General features: G+C 44.6%; 1 protein-coding gene and 1 long non-coding RNA gene across 2 annotated transcripts in view; one reads left to right on the forward strand and one right to left on the reverse strand.

Annotated features, from left to right (window-relative positions):
* Positions 1 to 6592: 6592 nt before the first annotated feature.
* LOC133222065 (uncharacterized) lies at positions 6593 to 8243 on the forward strand. The gene is made up of 2 exons (XR_009728174.1): positions 6593 to 6784; positions 7487 to 8243. It is a non-coding gene; the product is annotated as an uncharacterized LOC133222065 (long non-coding RNA).
* A 10542-nt stretch (positions 8244 to 18785) lies between these two features.
* Positions 18786 to 21027, reverse strand: part of IFT80 (intraflagellar transport 80) — a 58176-nt gene continuing 55934 nt past the window's right edge. The window contains exon 19 of the mRNA XM_061371652.1: positions 18786 to 19611. Within this exon, the coding sequence (XP_061227636.1) occupies positions 19498 to 19611 (114 nt within the window). The 3' untranslated portion in view covers positions 18786 to 19497. The remainder of the gene's footprint in view (positions 19612 to 21027) is intronic.

Consider the following 21027-nt stretch of genomic DNA (forward strand, 5'->3'; position numbering starts at 1 on the left):
GCTTTTGTTCTTTTTATTTAATTTTTAACAACCTACTGATCTGCCAATCAGACAATGCCCTGACCGGCCTTGTTGGGGGTGCCTGTTGGATTTACACCCCACAAAAACCCTCTGGATGCAACATGTCGCCTGTGCACAGGGCCTCTGAGGAGTCTGGGCAACTGCTGACAAAACTCGGGAGGTAAGTTTTTAACTTAGTAAAAGCACAGCATCTTCAGACAGAGGGGAAGACAGAAGGGTCTTCAGCAGGTCAGTTCTCCATCCCCACCCCCTGGGGCATTGCCTCAGTCTCAGTGACCCCTACATCCTCCATGGCAGTGGGTTACACAAAAACTGGGGCTGCCTAAAATTCCAGTGTGGGATGACAGAAAAGAAGCCAGGATGCAGCCAGGGTGACCCCGCTCAGGATGCAGGAGCTGATGGAGGTGAGGAAAATCCCTGCGCATCCCTGGGGTGTCGGGTTAGCGCCCCTGGCTGCACCCCAGTTGCAAGCAGACAGACATTATTTCACCTCCTGATGCTCAGGGTGAGCTTGGGATATGCAAAAGCAGCCGGCAAGGGCCCGGCCAGCTGGGACCCGCTCCTTCGTGTGCCTTCTGACTCATGCGATTCGTGTGGGTGGCAGAAAAACCGCTCCGAGAGAAAAAGGAATGGGAAAGAATCCGTTGCTATATTTAACCACACATAATAGGAAGAGGCTGAGCTTTTGGGCTAAGTTGTAAATATCAGTGAGATTAAATCATCTCAGAAATTCATGACTGGATCATGGCAGCCTCCTGAGGAAAGGCATGACTAACACGGAGAGCGGCTTGGAAAAATGTTGCCCCCTGTAAAAAAAAGATTTAAGAAATAGTTTTCTGGTTATTCCAGACCACTGCAGGGATCCTTCCAACTGTGACAAATTGTCCTTTATTGCCTTTTGGTTGTTACTGATTTTAATACATTTCAGCATTTATGTTCAGCTGCTCATACATCCAGCCACCGCACTCCGGCAGTCACCGGCCGGCCTTCCAGGAGCCTTACTGCCATCAGGGGGCTTGAAATTAAACGTGTGCTTAAGGATGATGCTGGATCAAGGTTAAAACCCTGGAACTGTTTTTAGAAAGAAATATAATTCTATTCAGAAGGAAAACTGGATCAAATCATCCTCATTACATGAGCATTAAAGGAAGAGATGCTCATTATTTGTAGCACTAAAAGCCTCGGCCAAAACTCACTGCATGAATGGGAGCCTTTCCAGAGAGTCAAAGGTTTCAAGTCCTAATTGGAAGGAATTATTGCAAGGGCAGAAGTAGTACAATTCAGTCTTTCTTACGTTTATTTTTAGTAGAAGGATTAAAATAGGATATGTTAACTGTGACAGCCTGGGAAACCTGACAACACACTTGATACCAACATCATCACCCTGCAATATTTCTACCTTTTGTTTAATTGAAAAATACATTTCATTTTGGGAGAACAACCAAACTTGTTAAAAGCAGAACTGACCTAGCCTGGGAAGGCATCAGAGTCAGGCAGGAGTGTTTCAGCCTCTCTCACTCACTTTCTCTGTTTCTCAATAGTCTAACAGCAAATATTTGCTGGCAGTAGAGATTTCTGAACTGTGAGGTAATGCCTTTATATATATATATATATATATATATATACACACACACACACAGAGAGAGACATGCAGAGTCATCTTCTTGGGTTTTAAGCCTTATTGCAGCTGCAGATGTGCTTGAAAAATGTGAAGCCACAGATCTCAGTTGTGTGGGTTTAACTCAAGCAATGTAGAACTTGCCCCGAGCAGTGCTCTGAGATTGCTTCCAATGGGCCTTTGTAAGAGCTTCTTTAGCAGCTGCTACAGAAATGGTAAGTACATGCTCTTGATTTCAGCAGACTCCATGAAGACAGCCACAGGGATGGTGTGGCCGGTGCTGGTGCCCCACCTACAGCATCATCACCCAGCACCCTGAAACACCACCCTCACAATTTAGGGACCAGGGAGAGGAATACTTGCAGAAGGGCCGCAACAGAGACCAAAACTCAGTATGAAGCCTTTGCACATCCTCTAACACAGCAGCAATTTGCTCCATAATTCCTACAAAAGCCTCAACTATTGCAAGGTTTGAGTCTACTAGATATTATAATGTTATTGAAGCTGCAGGGGCTAAGCTTGTTTCTACCTACAGTCCAGATTGCCATCCAAAACCATGCTTTCCTCCATCAGTCCATGGGATTATTCCTGCTACCAGATGCTGCTCACCACATGTAAGGCTTTCAGAGTCTTGCCCAGAAAGACAAGCCTCACTTTGTTATGTTTTTTTTCCACTTAGTTTTCCCATATTTGGGAGAAAACGTACAAGAGAAAAGGAAATGCAGATGGGCAGCATCATTATACAAAAAGCATTTCAAGTAGCAGGCTCCTGTGAAGGCAAGTTCAGAGTTACAGAACTGCTAATGGTCACAGGGACAATCGCATGCACTGCAAAATAGCTGTTTTGCCAGGTCAGCTCCTTGGCACCATCTGAAAGACCTGGAAGTCAAATACTTAATGATCTTCTGCCCCAGTAGGAACAATGTATTTCTACAGGATCGATGATCATGCATCCCCTGCAAAACTGGAGGAAATCAACTTCTCCATCTCCTTACCAGAAGCGAGCCGGTGGCCCCCCAGTTTACCCAAGACTCCAGACAGCCACCAAGCTTAAAACTAAAAATCTTAAAAGTAAAAAGAGCAGATCTGGGGGATGGGGCAGGCACAATGGATGCAGCCGTTAACGATGATTTATTCACTGTCAGTGACTCCCAGTCCTGCTGTGGTGCTCTGTTGTGCTTGCGGGACAGAATAAAGCTCCTCACAGGCCTGGGAATGACCAGAACCAGACCAGTCTGCCACAGAGATCCACGTCAGTATCCAGAGGAGGAGGAAGCATGAAATAGGAGAGCATTTTGGATGGGCAAGATTGTCCCACCTTCACCTGTGTTTGGGCTGGCTGCACAGGGAGAAATGCTTCTCCTTTACACATATTCTGCTTTAGCATTTACAAATAAATAAATGAAATATTTGTAGCTATACTTATATATGTAACATATATGTAAAATAAAATGAAATCCATGCAGTTCTCACAACCAAACTTACACCATCCTTTCTTTCTGGGAAACTAATAGCTGTGACAATGTGTCCTGGCTTTTCAGCTGTCCAACTTTGGGTACTTACCCAGAAAACTGTTTCTCTGCTTCCCCCATTGCCCATGGGGTTTTCCTCCCACCATCACCCTTCCAGCTCCAGACAAGTGCTTGAGGCTGCATCTGGCTTTGGCCAGGGACATCATGGGGATTGGAAAACCTTGATGCAGAGAGGGGTGGAGGGGAGCATGGAGGTGCTGTGCCACAGTGCCTGGGCCTGGTTTGTAGGTCTTACTCCCAAGCACAGTAACCAGTGTCTTACTTGGGGTTTTTGATATCTAAATAGGCCACAGTTGCAAACAGGTAAGTGATAATAGCACACTGTGGATGTGCAATTAAAGAAAAATTGTATGTTATAGCAACCTTACAATTTTCAAGACTTCTGAGAAACATCTGGGCCATCTCACCCATAACTTCATTTCTTTTTTTGCCAGTGAGAAAGGTCATGACTATTTGGAAAGCATCTTGAATTGCCTATGAGTGATGCTCCTGCTAATAGAAACAATGCTTTGCTTTACTATTGCACTCCCATCCCTGTCAAAAACACCTTCAGGATGACACACCAGCCTGGCATTCAGAGTCACCTGGAATAAAGGCAACTCCATTTGGATCTAACCAGAAGAAACTTCTTAGAGCACATGGGGACTCCTTCGGCACACAGGAGCGCTTGCCAGACTTCAGTAGCTGATGGCATTGTTTTCCAGAAGCTTTCAGAGGTATGGATTAGTATGAAGGTTCAAACTGTTGAATTGGAGTTTTAATAGAAATACAATTTATAAATATAAATGTAATTAACTGGTTGTATGCTTGCTTATGACAATTACAAGGTGAATGATGAGGTTTAAACCCCAGAGTCTCCCAGCTGCCTTGATGTGTCAAGCCTGAGCATCCGCTCTGAAACACTTGTTCCTGGTAGCAGGCAGAGAGCTGCCTTTGCAACAGACTGCACCGGGGGACCCCAGCACATCACCACACCAGCAGCCCTGCCCAGCTCACAGCCTCTTCCCCTAGATGTGGCAAAGCATCACATCTGGCCCCACACTTGGCACATCTCACAGGAGCCTCTGCTGCCTCCATCCTTGTCTTAAGTGAGTCAGTAGACTCCTCAAGCTCCCTAGCTGGACCATCACCTGCAGGTGAGTGCTTACTATCCTGTGTCGAACTCCTGCATGTGGAGGAGCAGAGGCGAGGTCACCCCACAGATGCTGAGCAGGAGTTTTCACTGCCCCTGTGCTGCTGCTGCTTCCCCAGCAAGGCCAGCTCAGTGGTTCAGCTCACTGACTGGTGCCAGGGCTGCTAGGGATCCCAGAGTGGCTGCGGCCCTCCTTCACTCTCTCTCACCATTTACCATCCCAGGGAGCTAACAAGCAGTCCCCCTTCCATGCTCACCCACAGCAGAGCAGCCACACCTCCAAAAATCCCCTTTCCTTCATCTCCACTTAGCAGCTGCAGTTGCCTATGGCTTCATTACTCACATAGGTGACACCAGTTACTCTTGATGGAACCAATTACCCCTGCCTGCCCACTATCCTCACACAGATGGGCAGAGGATGCTGTCCATATGTTTCCAAAAGCCGAATCAGCAGCTGACACAGCTCCACTGATGCACCACCCCAGTTCTCCCAAACCCAATTCCTTCTTCTTCCTATTGCAGCACCCTTTTCCCTCTGGCCCCAGTTTTCCTCATCTGACGGGGCACAGAAGTGGTCCTCAGCCACCTCTGCAGGCTGAGCAACAAAGCCCAGCGCATGCTGAAGTGCCAGCCAAAACGTTCACTTTAATGAGCTATCAACAGGCTTTAATATTTCATAGTGCTCCAATTGCAGAGTTACAGCTTATCAGAAATGTTTAAACGCTGTGCTTTCCTGATGGATAGGTAGGCTTTGCCAGGCGCTCAGCTATTTATTCACTATCTTATTTGCCTTTAAAAAAATCCCATCAGTTGTTATCAAGAGCCTGGAGTGAATGTGGGCCCAGGCACTGCAGGGAGCTGCTGCTGGAGCTGGTGCTTGGCATCCCCCATCCTGCTGGCTGCAGGCCAGGATGCATCCCAGAGGCAAACGGCCAAGGTCCCTACAGGCAGCCCCTTATGTGGGGCAGCAGAGCTGGCACTGCCCGGGCAGGTTGGTCCTACAGCACCTGGGACTGAAGCTATGCTCCTCTGCCACCATGCTCTTGCCTTGGCACCGTGCCTAAAGCTCACCTTTCATGTGGTTCCCAGCTCCTATGCTCAGGAATAAATGCCCATAAAATGAGGAAGCATATGCAGAATAAACCCCTGAAGACACAGAAAGAAACCGTGGTTTCTCATTGTTTGCCAGAAGCCCAGCACCATTACCCCCTCCTTCCTTTCAGATATTTTTATGCAAACTCTGCTCAATGCTGTATCACTTCCGAGAATGTTTTCTTCCCATCTTTGGTCCTGAGCATCACAAAAATCCATAATAGGTATGATAGGCATGAATTACCAAATGTAGGGATAACAGTAGGAGTATTGCTTACAAATATCATCAACAAAATCGTGGCAGCTCAAGTAAACAGGATAAAGGAAGCAAATGCATTACACTTGCCAGTCATGTAGGTGGGTTAGCTGATGTGTATCAGATTTGGCATGATCACCTTAGAGGAAAGTAAGTAGAAAAGTGCTGGTCACTTTTTGCCATGTTTCATATTAAGAAGTTTTTCCATGACTAGAGTAGACCTTCCTCTTCTCTCCTGGTTGCCTGAGGAGTTTTGCAATTGAGCTGAAAGTAATCAGCAAACAATGCAGCCAAGAGGCTGCAGTTACAGGGGCTGAACGAAGTGATGGCTTGCGTCCCCAGAAGTGTGGGCAATGATCACCACTGGGTGAAACGGGGACCCCCTTGCCTTGCCAACAAGTGAACAGCTGTGAAATCTTAATGGTAGGAATAAAAAAACAACAGAAAGGAAGAGTAAGGAGCTCACTCTCATCTGTGCCTTCTTTGCAGAGGCATCAGAGATACAACCTGTCGCTGCCTGCTCTGACACTGCAGTTGTCCGTTTTAAGTGGCATGCATCTTGCAGGTCCCCTCCCACGGGTCACTAAGGGCTCAGGTACCACTTTATCTTCATGTCTCTGGATGCTACTTACCCCTTCATTCTCAGGTGTAATTCACCCCCTAACTCTAACCCTTTGGTACCACTCATCCCTGTGTCCTCAAGCACTGCTCATCCCTGCACCCTTGGGTTTATCCCACATCCTCGGGTATTGCTCATCCTTATGTCCTCAAGTGCAGATTATCCCTAGCCAGCGATCCTGCCACCAATCGGTGTAGGTAAGTTTTGGCTCAGTGGCAAGTTCTGAGGCACATTTAGCTCGAGGCTCGGGTGGCAGGGAAGCCCCGTTGGTGACCCCTCCGGGGGTGTGGGGCTGCCGGGTCCCACGCCTCCTCGGGCAGGGACCAAGCCTGGCCCGGTGCCCCGTCCCGCACCGCTGCCGCCGCATTAGCCCGTGAACCGCCGCCAAATGGCCCCATCAATTTTTCATCAGGGCTAAAACCCTGCCCTGCACGGATAAAACGCGGCGCTGCCGCCGGGCGGGACGCGGGGTGTGAGCCCGCACCCGCGGGGAGCGCCGCCGGCTCCGCGGAAGGTGCGCGCCGCGCCCGGGCACGGGTTGCGCGGGGCACGGAGGATGGCGGGCGGGCGGGGGCCGGTGCCGTGCGGGCGGGATGGCTGCGGTGGGGCCGGGTCAGGGCTTTCTGCGGGGCACGCGTGGCTTCCGCAGGCGCGGTGGCTGGCGCGGAGGCTGGCGGCGCTGCTCGTCCTCCTGGCACTAGTGGCCGCCGGTTGCGTCCTCCGCCGCCGCGCCTGCCCCTCGCCCCGCCGCCGCCCCCCGCCCGCCCGCCGCCGGCCCCCGCTCGGCCCCGGGACCTGCCCCGCCGCCCCTCCAAACGTGCTGCCAGAGGCGGGGGCTCCCGCCGCCCCGCCGGGGCCGGGGCCGGGGCTGGAGCTGGAGCTGGAGCTGCCGCCGCTGCCCCGCTACGAGGAGGTGAAGCACCTGCCCAGCTACGAGGAGGCGCAGCGCTGCCCCCGCCAACCACTCGGGGCCGGGGATGGGGTCGGGGCGCGGGGGGGCTGCGGCTGAGCCCCCGGCCAGCTGCGGATCCGTGGACGGGACGCTGAGCAGAGGGACACAGAGGTCCCCGCGGGACGGAACGCTGGCACCACTGGGGGACGGTCAGCGGTCGGTCCCCAGGGGAGATGTGGGTCCAGACACGGCGGTCTCAGGGAAGGACGCAGTGGCATTCCACGGAGAGACACTGGACTCCCGGGGAGACGACATCTCTGGAAGGTTGCCCACCACAGTAGGGTCCACGGCAGGATGGCATGCTGGACACCGGGCTTTGCAGAAGGGACATACAGGGGCTCCAGGGGGGCAGCCTGCAGGATGCCAAAGCCCACGGAGGGATGTGGGAAGCGGATACTGGTGTGGCCAGTGGAACAGCCTGCAAAACCCCAGGGCTCCCCCGAGGGACACACCGCAGTCCTGGAGGGTACTGCAGCTTTGGGAGCGACTCCTTACCTGCCCGGGAGTGTAGGCTGGGCAGCATGGTGGCCAGAAATCGCTGCTTCTGGTCAAAAAGAAGGATAAGTCATTAAGTCATCCAGGAGGAAGCTGACTTGGGGACATTGCCTCTAGTACGAGGACATCACCTCCACAATGACATCACCTCTGGTACAATGACATGTTCTTTGTGGGGTGATGGAAACAGTCGCAGCTCAGTGAGAACTGAGCAGTCCAGCTCCCCTCGCCAGGAACGTGCTGTGGGCTTGTGTGTGATGGGAATGCCAGGTCTGCTCATCTGTGGAAGCAGCAGGAGACCATGCATGGGCAGCAGGGTCTGTATGGACAAAACTGCATGATATCGGCTTGACAGGGCAATCCCCAAACCCATGGGTGGAGGGGTAGGTGTGAGCATGGGGAAAAGCAAGATCAGGCTTTCACCTTTGGCATCACATGGTGGTTGTGCATAGTCTTGCCTTTGTCAGCAAGGCAAATGAAGGAGGGCAACCTCCAAAGCTTGCTAATAAATATTAGCACCTCCTGATGCTGTGCTCTTTATTCCACTGAGGTGACCTGGGATCGCTGCTGCGGTAAGGGAAATGACTGGCTCAACCCAGCACATGCCACACCAGGCCTCAGTGCTGACTGCTGCCAGGTCTCCTGCCCCAAACCCTCCAAGAAACCTCACTCCAAAAAAACAGCTGCCTTACTATGTGGGTCCCAGCTAAAATGCTCCCAACAAGAGCAGGCGTGAGATACCCCTGCTCCCCTCACAGGCAAGACTGGCAAATCATTTAGGTGCAAGAGATACATTTGTCACTCTGCAGAACTGGGGCTTTGTATATATGTCAGATACAGATACGGCTGTAGCTATTGATGTTTGCATCTGAATTTTAAAATATTTCTTGGTGTGGCTTCTAAACATTTCTACAACACACACAAAATTGCTAAGACAGAAAGATGTTCCCAGATACTGCATAAAATCTTTGTATCTGGTTGAAGTGGCAACCCTGCTCTTACTGGAATGAAGATGAGCCCTTTGTTATATAGTGCAGGCAATAGAGGCAGCCAAAGGAGGAGGAAGAGGAGGAGGAGGGCCCGAGATGGTTGTAACTCAGAGAATCCAGAACCAGATCCTGCCACACTTTCCCATCTGAAGCTTCTTGGGTTATGCTGACATGGGAGCAGTGCTGCATGCAAAAGGGAACCAATATTAGGACCTTTATAAAAACCAGCATCTGATGGTTTTTATATGTTCTGATGGAACAGAAAAGACTGTTCTTCAATGAAATATGCCACACAGTGGGGTAATTCTGTATCTCAAATAGCAACTTAGAAATGAAGGACTCCCTGCTGTATAGTTCTACTTTAATATTGCATTGTCACTATTTTGCCCTCCTTGGGCAGAGCTGTCCTCCCTCTTTCCCCCAGCGAGGAGTTTGTGGAGGGACCAGGGAGAAGGAAAAGTTCATTTACACATGGAAAGGACAAGGAAGACTCATCTCTCCATGGTTCACTTCTGATCAAGTCTTAAGCAGTCTGAACAAGGAAAACTTGGAAAAAGTGTGTGTTTTCTGTGAGACATTCACTGCCAGAATATACTTTGGGCAGATGCAGCAGAAAAAGCAATTTTCAGAATAGATAAATCAATAGTTTTTCCTCAACCTCCTTTTTCTATGCCAAAATACTTGGGTCTAGGAGAACATTCTGAGAAAGAAAGATTATGCGTGAAATATGGCCCAGTTTGGTGCTATGCCCTTACTGGGGGATGGCTAACACGGTTTCTAAGAAGTCTAGTTGTCAATGAAAAATGTCTTAAATAGAAATCAAAGAATTATCATCTTTGGCCCATGGCACATCAGTCCCTGTGGTCGTGCCCAAGCAAGTGGACACCAAAGACTGGGCAAGACTCACCCCTGTATTAAATTACTCAAGGTCAAGTCTGATGCAATTCCATGGAGAGGTTTGAATAGCCTGTGCTCATGTCTATCTGCAGACAGTAGTCCTGTCAAGGTGCTGGGTGCTTTTTACTGGAAAACTATGCTAGCAAGGCAAATAATAAACACCAACAAAGGGCAGAAGTCATCTTGATCCTTACCAATATCACTGTTGAATTAGCTGGGTGTTTCTAACTGAGTCCTTAGTTATCCACTGATTACTGCTTCATGCATAATTGCCCTGAGCTTCACCTGAGCTCTCCCCTTGAGACTGGAACTGGTTTGTGCTTAAAGACCTTATAAAATAACTTTCTTTTTTCCTAGCTTGAAGTTAGCACTTGGGGTGGAACTGAGGATCCTTCACAGCACATGGAGATGTACATATGAGCCCTCTTTTCCCTTTTTTGAAGGCATATCTCAAGGTTCGATTTGAAGACTTGAAGGTTTAATCTCAAAGAAAACCTGAATGTTTATTTAGCATAGAGATTAGATTATTTCCGAACTGCAGGATTCCAACTACCATAGTTATTTCTTTACATAAAGAAAATAATTCTTGCAGACCCTTCAAAAAAGAGAAGTTATTAAACATTGTAAGTTTTGTTCATCCATTTAATCTAATTGTTCCAGGCATCTTGCCTAGCTCTGTGCAGAGAATGAACATATCCCCCTCTTTCCCTGGAGATACCAGACCATCACATTTTCATATGCAGCACTCAGTCAGTTCTCAGTAGAAACATTCACAGCAGGGCAAAGGTACTTGAATTAAAACTATCAGTTTGCATTTCAGTATTCAAAATTTTATAGCATGGGGCAAATGTTGACTGAATTGCATCAATAAAATATACTTTGGAAATATATATCTTTACATACAACCAATTTGTAAACATTTTTCTTCTCCCCAACTTTCTCCCATACATACAGTATGAAATATCAGTGCAGAGGATGCATTAGTACATCAGATTTTAGAGGAAGGCAAAGAGCTGGTCCTAGGAGAAGACAGTAGCTAGACACTCAGGATAACTCTATGTTAACACAGGGCTCAGTGCACATTCATCTGCATATCCCACTGATTGCATAAAACCACAAATAATGTTATAGCCGTTGCAATTCCAATCATATATATATTCAGATGAGCAAGTAGAACACAACTGTATTTACAGAGTAATGAAATAGCCGATATTGGAGCCACTGAATTCATGTGACATGGGATATATCTGATGTCAGAAAAATAAAGAAATGTAAGTCTCAATATTTCTATGTTTAATATCAATCCTGAAATATAAAAATCAATAAACTGCTTTTTCTCAATTGTCCCTCTACCTCTAGGTGATATAATCAAGAATAACATTTGTTTTAGAAAGCTTCTAGCTTTTCCATTATTGGTTAGTTATTACTTTGACTATTCTGAAGTGAATAAGGCAACTGAAAACAATTCGACTTTATCAAGCCAAGTTGGCTTCCTAGGACACCATACTGTGATGCAGATGAAATTTGTCCCTTTTTAAAGCAGCGGCAAACAGCTAAGTCCTGCTTGGGCTCTTTTGGGCTCACCAAGCAGAATTTTGCATCTTCTTCTGCAGTGATTTTCATCATTTATATACCCTCAGCTTTCAGCTTTTTAAGCAAACTAGTGGAAACCAGGTTCCATGGGTGTTCTCGCAGGTCTCAGTGGGCTCTTTTGTAACCACATGCAGTCAGCTGCAGGGTCGGTACCTTACAGGAAATGCCAAAATCCAGCATGCTACAAGCTTCCAATCCGGGGGGAAAAGAGGAGGATACCAGGAGAGAAAGTTTTAGTCTCCTATGCACAGAACTCTGTGAGTCCAGCTGGATTACGTACAGTCCATGAAGAGCTGCACATGCACATGCCTTTGCCAGGACTTGGCCAGAGTCATGAGGGATTTAACATCCTGCAGTGCCTATTTTATCCATTTTTTCCTTCAACGGTTGTTATAACTCTTTCCAAAGTATTTCTGACCTTGCCTTTGTTTCTAGAGATATCAACCCTGTATATAATCAACCCTATAATCTTCTTTTCAGTTGATTATATCAATATTAATTCACAAAGTAAAATAGAACTTATGCTCTCTTGTGGTTATGAAATAGTTGGCGTTGGGTTTTTTATTGTAAATTCTTACTTTCATGGATGTGTAAGATAAAAACACAGTTGGCAGATCTAATCCCCATAGTCATCAATATAAATCAGCCAATAATTGAAATGGGGTAAAATTATGCCATGTATCTATTTTGCACTTACACAGAACTTTATATGTTCTATTTTGAACAGAAATGAATATGCAGATTGGTTAATTTATATGGAAAACCACTGATTAACATCTGGAATGAAAGTAGGATGAGTCATGACAGCTTTGGAAAACATGTTGAACAATGGAGTTCTTCACTGACCATTCATTACAGATGTGTCAACCCCCAGAAAACATAATTCCTGGAAGAGCAACGATTTGCAACGGTTTATATGTCAGAGGCTTGCATGCTCCAATCGCTTAATGAAAGCTCAGAAAGAAGTCTCCTATTTCAATTTTTAAGAAGCAGTGTCATCACTGTGTGAGTGCTTTTCTTCATGGATCCATTGCTAGGCAGACTACACACATTGCCAAGCATTTTTCATTATTCCACACCTCAACATTTTATTTAAGGTTTAAAGTTGGAAGGCTGCAGCAGATATGAGCTCCCTGCAAATGGGCATTAGCTCTTCAATACCTCTTCAGCTGAGCCCAGCAGATAGCACAGATTATCATAGAATCCTAGAATGGTTTGAGTTGGAAGGGACCTTAAATATCATCTAGCACCAACACCCCTGCTATGGGCAGTGACACCTTCTACTAGACCAGGTTGCTCAAAGCCCCATCCAAACTGGCCTTGAACACTGCCAGGGATGGGACAGCCACAGCTGCTCTGGGCAACCTGTGTCAGTGCCTCACCACCCTCACTGGAAAGAATTTCTTTGTGATATCTAATGTAAATCTCCCCTCTGTCAGTTTAAAGCCATTCCCCTTGTTCTATTCATACAGGTCCTTGTAAAAAATCCTTCTTCATCTTTCTTGTCAGCCCCTTTAGACACTGGAAGCTGCTCTAAGGTCTCCCTGGAGCTTTCTCTTGTCCAGACTGACTAACCCCAGCTCTCTCAGCCTGTCTCCATAGGAGAGGTGCTCCAGTGCTTGGATCATCTTCATGCCCTCCTCTGGACTCGTGTCAGCAGGCCCATCCTTCTTGTGTTGGGGGCCCCACAGTTGGATGCAGCACTGCAGGGCAGGTCTCAGGAGAGTGGAGTAGAGGGGAAGAATCACCTCCCTCAGCCAGCTGGTCATACTGCTTTTGATACAGCCCAGAAGGATCTTCTCATTTGGAAGAATCTTTAATGGTATATCTGTGAGTTGCTTGTGTCATGGTTAAGCTGCTTGATTAACCTTGTAAGCTTCAAAAGCTTGTAGCTGCAGGAAGGGCATCATTCTGGCAAAACTTGAGATTAACACCTTGCCAAAATGATGCCTTCTATTTTATAAATTATAAACATCCCCCAGTTATTTTTTCTTGAAAGCTAAACTGTAAAGGAATTTACCATTTCAGTCTAGGGGCACAAACCATAGTGGGCTTACATTACTTTCCAAGCAGATTTATCAGATATGCCTGAAAAATCGTGTCAAGGCTGGTCAGCATGAGACAGCTCTCAAATTGGCTTACTGCTTGAAAAGGGGTGTATTTTACAGCTTTGAGGCATTTTCCATTGCTAAGGATCACTTTGTCAGTGTAACACCAACCTCTTAGTTCCTATTTTGCTCCTTTTGGAACCAGAAGTACTGATGCATCACAATCCAATGGATAACACTTCTTTCTCCAGCCCCTCAACCTTCCACCACTTTTGCCATCAGTATTTCCATTAATTACTCAACAGAATATACTATTTTCTGGAAAAAAAACAAAACAAACAAACGAAGACTAAGTCTCAGAGGATTGCAGGACATTCTTCGTTATCTATAGTAGTGAATTTTACCTTTTAATGGAATGCAAGTGGATGGGTCTGGATAAAATCCCAGTTCTACTCAAGGCAGAGCTCGTGAAGCTTCCTGCCTTTACTGCACACACACAGCTCTGTGTGAAACCTCCCTCAAATGGCATCTACCTGGGCAATTTCTGCTGAATTCAGTGAGAGCTGCACTGCTAAATCTTGTAGCCTGCTTTGCAGACTGATTCCTTAGCCTTTCAACTGCCTTCATCACCTACCTCAATTTCCAGGAGGGGCTGCATCACCAGCAGTGTGACCAGCAGGTCAAGGGAGGTGACTCTGCTCCTCTGCTCCACTGAGACCCCCCTGCAGTACTGTATGCAGCTCTGGGGCCCCCAACACAATAAAGATGTGGATCTGCTGAAGTGAGTCCAGAGGAGGCCATGAAGATGATCCAAGCGCTGGAGCACCTCTCTTATAGAGACAGGCTGAGAGAGCTGGGATTAGTTAGTCTGGACGAGAGAAAGCTCCAGGGAGACCTTAGAGCAGCTTCCAGTGCCTAAAGGGGCTGACAAGAAAGATGAAGAAGGATTTTTTACAAGGACCTGTATGAATAGGACAAGGGGAATAGCTTTAAACTGACAGAGGGGAGATTTACATTAGATATCACAAAGAAATTCCTTCCAGTGAGGGTGAGGCACTGGCACAGGTTGCCCAGAGCAGCTGTGGCTGCCCCATCCCTGGCAGTGTTCAAGGCCAGTTTGGATGGGGCTTTGAGCAACCTGGTCTAGTAGAAGGTGTCACTGCCCATGGCAGGGGTGTTGGTGCTAGGTGATAGTTAAGGTCCCTTCCAACCCAAACCATTCTATTATGATGATGATGAGTACGGTATCTTTACAGGTGCTGGGCTCAGCTGAAGAGACGGCTTGGTCCTGTTTCCAGGTTGCACAGGTGTGCAGGATGATTATGGGATGACTTCATCTGTTGATAAGGGAATAACACCACTGGGCATCTTCATCAAGCACCATGACATTTATTAATGTTTATTGGTTTGGGGTTTGAAAACCTTTAGAGTTATGGCTCGTCAGCCTTTCCACTGTCTGACTGCATTATGTGCATTATCTTCTTAGAATCCAAAACCAAACTTTGCAGCATCGCTAAATACAGTATTCCCATCTGCAGATGGAATAAGTGAGCCAGTGAAAGCCCACAGCAAAGCCGCAGTCAATGCCTGGCACCTGTAACTCCCAGACCCCTTAACTGCTTTTACCTCTTGTCTACCTCAAAGATGCTTCTATGACACTTCTGTCCTCTTCTACAAATGGGATATACCCAGAGTTATCTTACACGCAGAATCTTTTAGAGATGAACAATCACTTTCCTGAAGTAGAAAACGGTTCAACATATACTGCAAAATTAAGTTTTCATGTCAGGTAATTCAATACTTCATAGTTTTCCAAAGGATAAAATCCCACAGACAAATGAAGACCTCAAAGTCTTACTGTCTTCAATACCAAAACACAAAAAATATTTTTTGTTCTTCCTCTGAACTATCAAAAGTATGCAAACCATAAAAAAATTAAGCTGGAGGTAAAAATGAAGAACGTTTCTTTAACCAATTGCATTACCTGGAATAGTTGCAAACAACAGTTAAACCGTGGTGTAAAGCAAGATTAAAGCAGCAACTTAATTATTTTTTTTTAATTTTTCCCCACAAATCCAAGAGGATGTTTCTAAAACAGTCTTTCCACTGTTCTTCACTAGTCACCACTAGCAACCATCAGTAATTTCTCTTAGAAGTGTATGGTGGTTGCTAGACTTCATAAATATAGAACTGTCCACAGGGAACAGATACAACCTCTGTCCATAACCCAGCAGATGAGGGACAATGCATGAAGACTGGGAAGTAAATATGGGTGTCCTCCAATGTAGGGAAAGGTATGGCTTACTTAATGGATTATTTAGGTTAGCCCCCATTACATGTCTAGAACTGAGGGGTGGTGGAGGAATCTGTATTTTTATGTCATTTCCCAGCCCATATGCAAGGAGAGATAAATGCAATGTTTGCAGAGTTTAAGACAGAAATGCTACCTAATATACACAACTTTTTTTTTTCAGTATATTGCTTTCCTAATTAATTTATGGCTTTTAAACACTCAACTTTTACCTCACTTAAAGGTACATTTTTCACATTTCCATTTAAATCTCCCTTCTTAACACCAGGTCAAACTGTGGTCAAGGTCAAACAAGCACATGAACTACAACACCCATCCTGCTGTGGTAAATTTGAATACATTTGAATAAATGATTGTCGTGGTTTAACCCCAGCCAGACAGCTCATTCACTCACTCCCCCCCTTCTTGCCCTCCCCCTACTCCTGGAGGGACAGAGAGGAGAATCGAAAAGAATGCAACTCCCACAGGTTGAGATAAGAACAGTTTAGTAACTAAGGTATAACATAAATTACTACTGCTGCCACCAATAATAGTAATGATAAAGAAAATAACAAGGGAAGAGAATACAACATCGCACCACCAGCCAAGCGATAACTCGCCCCCCTCAGCCTGACCAAGCACTGACTGATACCTCCTCCAACCCCGCAGTCTCCCAGCCCTTCCGGGTAACTCCCAGTTACACCCTGGGCATGACGTGCTGTGGTATGGAATACCTCTTTGGTCAGTTTGGGTCAGGTGTCCTGTCTCTGCTTCCTCCTGGCCTCCCCTCCTCCCTGGCAGAGCATGAGGCTCACAAAGTCCTTGGCCAGATCAAAACATCAGTGTTATCAGCTCTGTTCCCAGGCCGAAAGTCAAAACACAGCACTGCACCAGCTACCAAGGAGGAGAAAAATGACTGCTACTGCTGAACCCAGGACAATGATCCATCACAACAGCATCCAAACCAGTTACATTTCTATCATATTAATCCATTCTTAAATTGGTTTATGAAGCTTTGAATTAAACACTCAGTAATTAAATAGTGCACTATTTTTAAAATAGGTATACTTAAATCATTGAAGAATCAGTATTTTTGCACTGGACAACAGTGCAAGCAGCAATTGAGCAGCCATTTTATTTACAGCTCTGGAAGGTTTGGAAAAAAGGCAATATGATATAAGCATAAGAAGTAGGGTAAAAGTAGTTTTGTCTTTGTACTTGCTAATACACCAATCTTATCTGAATACATCAAAGATGGCCCACTGAAGCAGGTACACAGGCTTTTTGCAGCTTGTTATAAATGTATCATCCAGGTATTTTTACTTAAATAGATGACATCGAACAAACTATTGAAAATGCCTGAAAACAGGCACAGACAAACGCAATGAAGAACCTTAAAACCCCCCGAGAAACCAGCACAAAATTATTTTGGGCTGGACAGATGGTACTTTTCTTGGAATGACAAGTGCAGTATGTGAAAATACTGCAACAATTGCAAGTAAGACAATATGAATGTTATCTTCTGAGAATATTCTAAAATTCAGATTTCATAATGAAGGTTGGAATTGCACCAAGTTACCTGCTTATTAGAACCTGATGAAAGAAAGAATATCCAGTGCTTGTTTTGCTTTGTTTTCTATTTAACACACAGATGCTCAGCATAGCATGTAGTTCAGGACCGGACATGCATGGAAATAAAATAGATCTGACCATTGATAAATACTGTAAAGTTTTTATTGTGTTTTGGCTTAGGAACTAAACAATCTTTCCCATCACCTACAAATACAGCATTTCTCATCACCACTGAGATATGGAGAACTTGATGTATCACTTCCCGTGAATGACACTGACATCAGCCAGAAGAGCAGTCAGTGTGGCAAGTGTGGCATCCATTCCTCTGTTTTATCTCAATCTATGCAACGGTTAGTTGTTGCACCAGGCATTTTTAAGAAGCTGAGTGAATTTGCTGTCTCTGCTGTACTTCCAACTAGTCCAAGAGTAAATGAGCAAGACTGAGCTGAAACCCTACCACTAGACCAGTCTTCAAAAACTGCTTTTGTTGCATTATGTTGCATCTGAGCCAGGCATCATAAATTTAACATTAGACACTTGCCATTAGTGATATTTTGAACTCAATTCTGGAACTAGTAAATGCTTTCTGCAAGTCAATGGAAGGTGAAGGTGCTCACTTTGCCATGTGTCAGTACACCAGAATACTGTAGAGCTTCAGATGAGCTACATCAAAAATGTTGTTTTATTTAGCAGTCAAATAAATCAATGCAAATCACCTAATGCATCATGGATTAGATACATTTAAAAAAACCCTTGTTTTTATTAAGAATTTTGTGAACTATGAAAAAAGTGTCACATAACAATTCACAAACCAGAAAAAAATTGACATCCTGGACTGCATCAAAAGGAGTGTGACCAGCAGGTTGAAGGAGGTGATCCTGTCCCTTTATTCTGCTCTCGTGAGACCTCACTTGGAGTATTGTGTGCAGTTCTGGTGTCCTCAGCATAAAAAGGACATGGATCTGTTGGAACAAGTCCAGAGGAGGGCCACAAAAATGATCAGGGGACTGGAGCACCTCCCATATGAAGATAGGCTGAGAAAGTTGGGACTGTTCAGCCTGGAGAAGAGAAGGCTGCGTGGAGACCTCATAGCAGTCTTCAAGTATCTGAAGGGGGCCTATAGAGATGCTGGGGATGGACTCTTCATTAGGGACTGTAGTGATAGGACAAGGGGTAATGGGTTAAAACTTAAACAGGGGAAGTTTAGATTGGATATAAAGAGGAAATTCTTTCCTGTTAGGGTGGTGAGGCACTTGAATGGGTTGCCCAAGGAGGTTGTGAATGCTTCATCCTGGCAGTGTTCAAGGCCAGGTTGGACGAGGCCTTGGGTGATATGGTTTAGAGCGAGGTGTCCCTGCCCATGGCAGGGGGGTTGGAACTTCATGATCTTAAGGTCCTTTCCAACCCTAACTATTCTATGATTCTATTCTATGATATTTAACATTTGGATGGCAACATTTGAAAAGATACAATGTCAACTATGAAAAACCTGCTCACATATTTGCAATGCAAAGGGCTTCTGCAAAGAACATCTAACATATGCAGCCACTTTCATATGTAAACCAAAAATATATCTTGATGAAATAACACAAATGTAAAAACAGTTATTTCAAATCAAGTGCTTTGGGCAGAAAAAAATTAATAAAAAGCTCTTCTTTATTTGAAATTAGTATATAACACTGCCAATTATATGTGTTAGACACTACAAACCCAACCAACAATGCTGTTTGTTACTTCAGACAACATTCAAAGCACATTCCACAGTATTTTAAACAATTTTTCTAAGAAAATACCATTTATTGATACCTTGCTAGTGACAAACCTTAGTTGCTGAAGTAATAAAAAATCTTCTATTGAAGAACTTGCTTGTACATACATACTAGCAGAAATATGTAGTATCCCAACTGGGAGTAAAATATTATTTTGTGATTTATATTTAATTTTCAATACTTACAGCTTGCTGAATTTGTTCTGGGGCACTTTAAACAAGAGTTTTCAGAGGTCCCTGAGGTTGCAGAAATAACCAAACTACTCAACTAGGGGCTTAGAAAGGAAAATAGGTATTTAAATTAGAGGCAAACAAGGTTAAATAATTTTAGTGACAATTAAATTTAAAAGCCACTAACAGAAAGAAAGTCAATTTCCCTTTTTTCTCATACATGTATTGTGGACTACAGCGTAGCTACTCACTAGAGCATTAGAACATAAACCCTGCTCAAAATGAGACTGTAGTAAGTAAATAATTCTGCCTGCTTTCCAACAGTTAACAAGAACTACGTTGATTCTCACTCCTGTTCCCCAGAAAACATTTGCTGTGGCTTTTTAATGTTTGGAAAAATATGCCAGTACAATATATTCGAGAAGCACTTCTGAAGGTGACCAAAAGGAGAGTTATTGCTGTACAGTCACACTAGCTCTCACCGCAGGACTGGCTGCTGCTCGTTCTCTTTCTTTAGCAATCTCCATCTCTATTTTGGCTTTGATTTTATTCCAATCAACTTCCAGCTGTAGAAGAAAAGTGAGTATGCAGAGGTCAACTAACATACATAAAGAGGTCAAACAGATATATTAACAGGACAATTGTAAGTTATAATGACAAAGTGACAGTACCAATCATATAGTTTTTCACATATAAGTGACAGCTTATACTAATGGATATTAATGTATGAATGCACAGCTGAGTTCTAACAAACTGAGCTTTCCACCTTAAAACAAGCTTGACATACTTTAACAAATACTAATACATCTCATTGTGTCTGGCAAACAAACCTCCATTAAAATGCAAAAATAACTTCAATCAACTTGCCTCTAATTTAAATATAATGACATCTGTGTCCTATTACTAAGGATATAGTCCTTTATCAATAATACATGCGGCGGTGTCTTTTGACTGCACCGAAAGGCCACCAAGTAAACTGATAGCATATTACACTAGTTATCTGATATAACAGAAATCAGATTTCTGCTTTAAATTTGTCTTCTACATCAATAAATGTTTTAGCTGTATCTTGGCATTTCTCCAGCTGCAGCAAATTGTCATCTTCTGGCTGTATTATATTTCAGTGAAACTTCAGACAATCGATATAGTACAGTATCTCTGGTACAGTGGGGTACAACAGTAGTCTTTCCAAAAACATTTGACAAGAATGGATCATGGTGTATTTGATGACTATAAAAATATATCCAAAAACTGGGCAACAATGTAGTTGCAAAGTTCAGTTTCATTGCTGGAGACTTAAGACTTTCAAAGATGGGATGGGAAAATAATCTCAACTGCTGCACAGGGAATTTTCACAGTACTTGTTACACTGTTAACTAAGTCACGAAATAAAAGTGAAGATTCTCTACGAGGAAAGATGTAACTGCAATCCCCACATTCTCATGTGAAAAGGTCAATTTAGGATGCATTTACTGAGTCCAGATGCTTTGGATCTGATGACTGAAATCTTTCTAGCACTCTAAAAATTAATGTGTTTGCTTTAACAGAAGTCACACAAATGCTGAACATACCACATATAGTGCTAATCCTGCCATCCAGCCCTGAGAGCTACTTGCCAGTGAAGACAACCCCTGCCAGTGATGTCTAGAAACTGCCAAGATATGGATTCTCAGTATATAAATTACTTTCATAATACTTCATATATAAAGACGTGAGATATAACAATGAAGCACATTGTTTAGATTCTGTATCTGATTGCAGGTCAGTGCTTTCAGCTACAGTACAGAAATGAAGTAAAAACTCCTTACTTAAGCCTCAAGGAACTTTAGGTGGTGCAAGGAAAACTGAGACCTCTCTTTTTCCCTGAGAAGGAACAGCGGCACCAAATCTTGCTTTTCTCTTCAATGCCCTTCACATTTCCTACTACCTTTGCTATACCAGTCTGACAGGCTGCATTAAGAATTTAGTTACCACTGTACCCA

The sequence above is a fragment of the Neopsephotus bourkii genome, unplaced genomic scaffold, assembly GCF_033783945.1.
Source record: "Neopsephotus bourkii isolate Nb327-2 ecotype Australia unplaced genomic scaffold, CSIRO-AGI_Nbou_v1 NB_1574, whole genome shotgun sequence".
Classification (NCBI taxonomy): Eukaryota; Metazoa; Chordata; class Aves; order Psittaciformes; family Psittacidae; genus Neopsephotus; species Neopsephotus bourkii.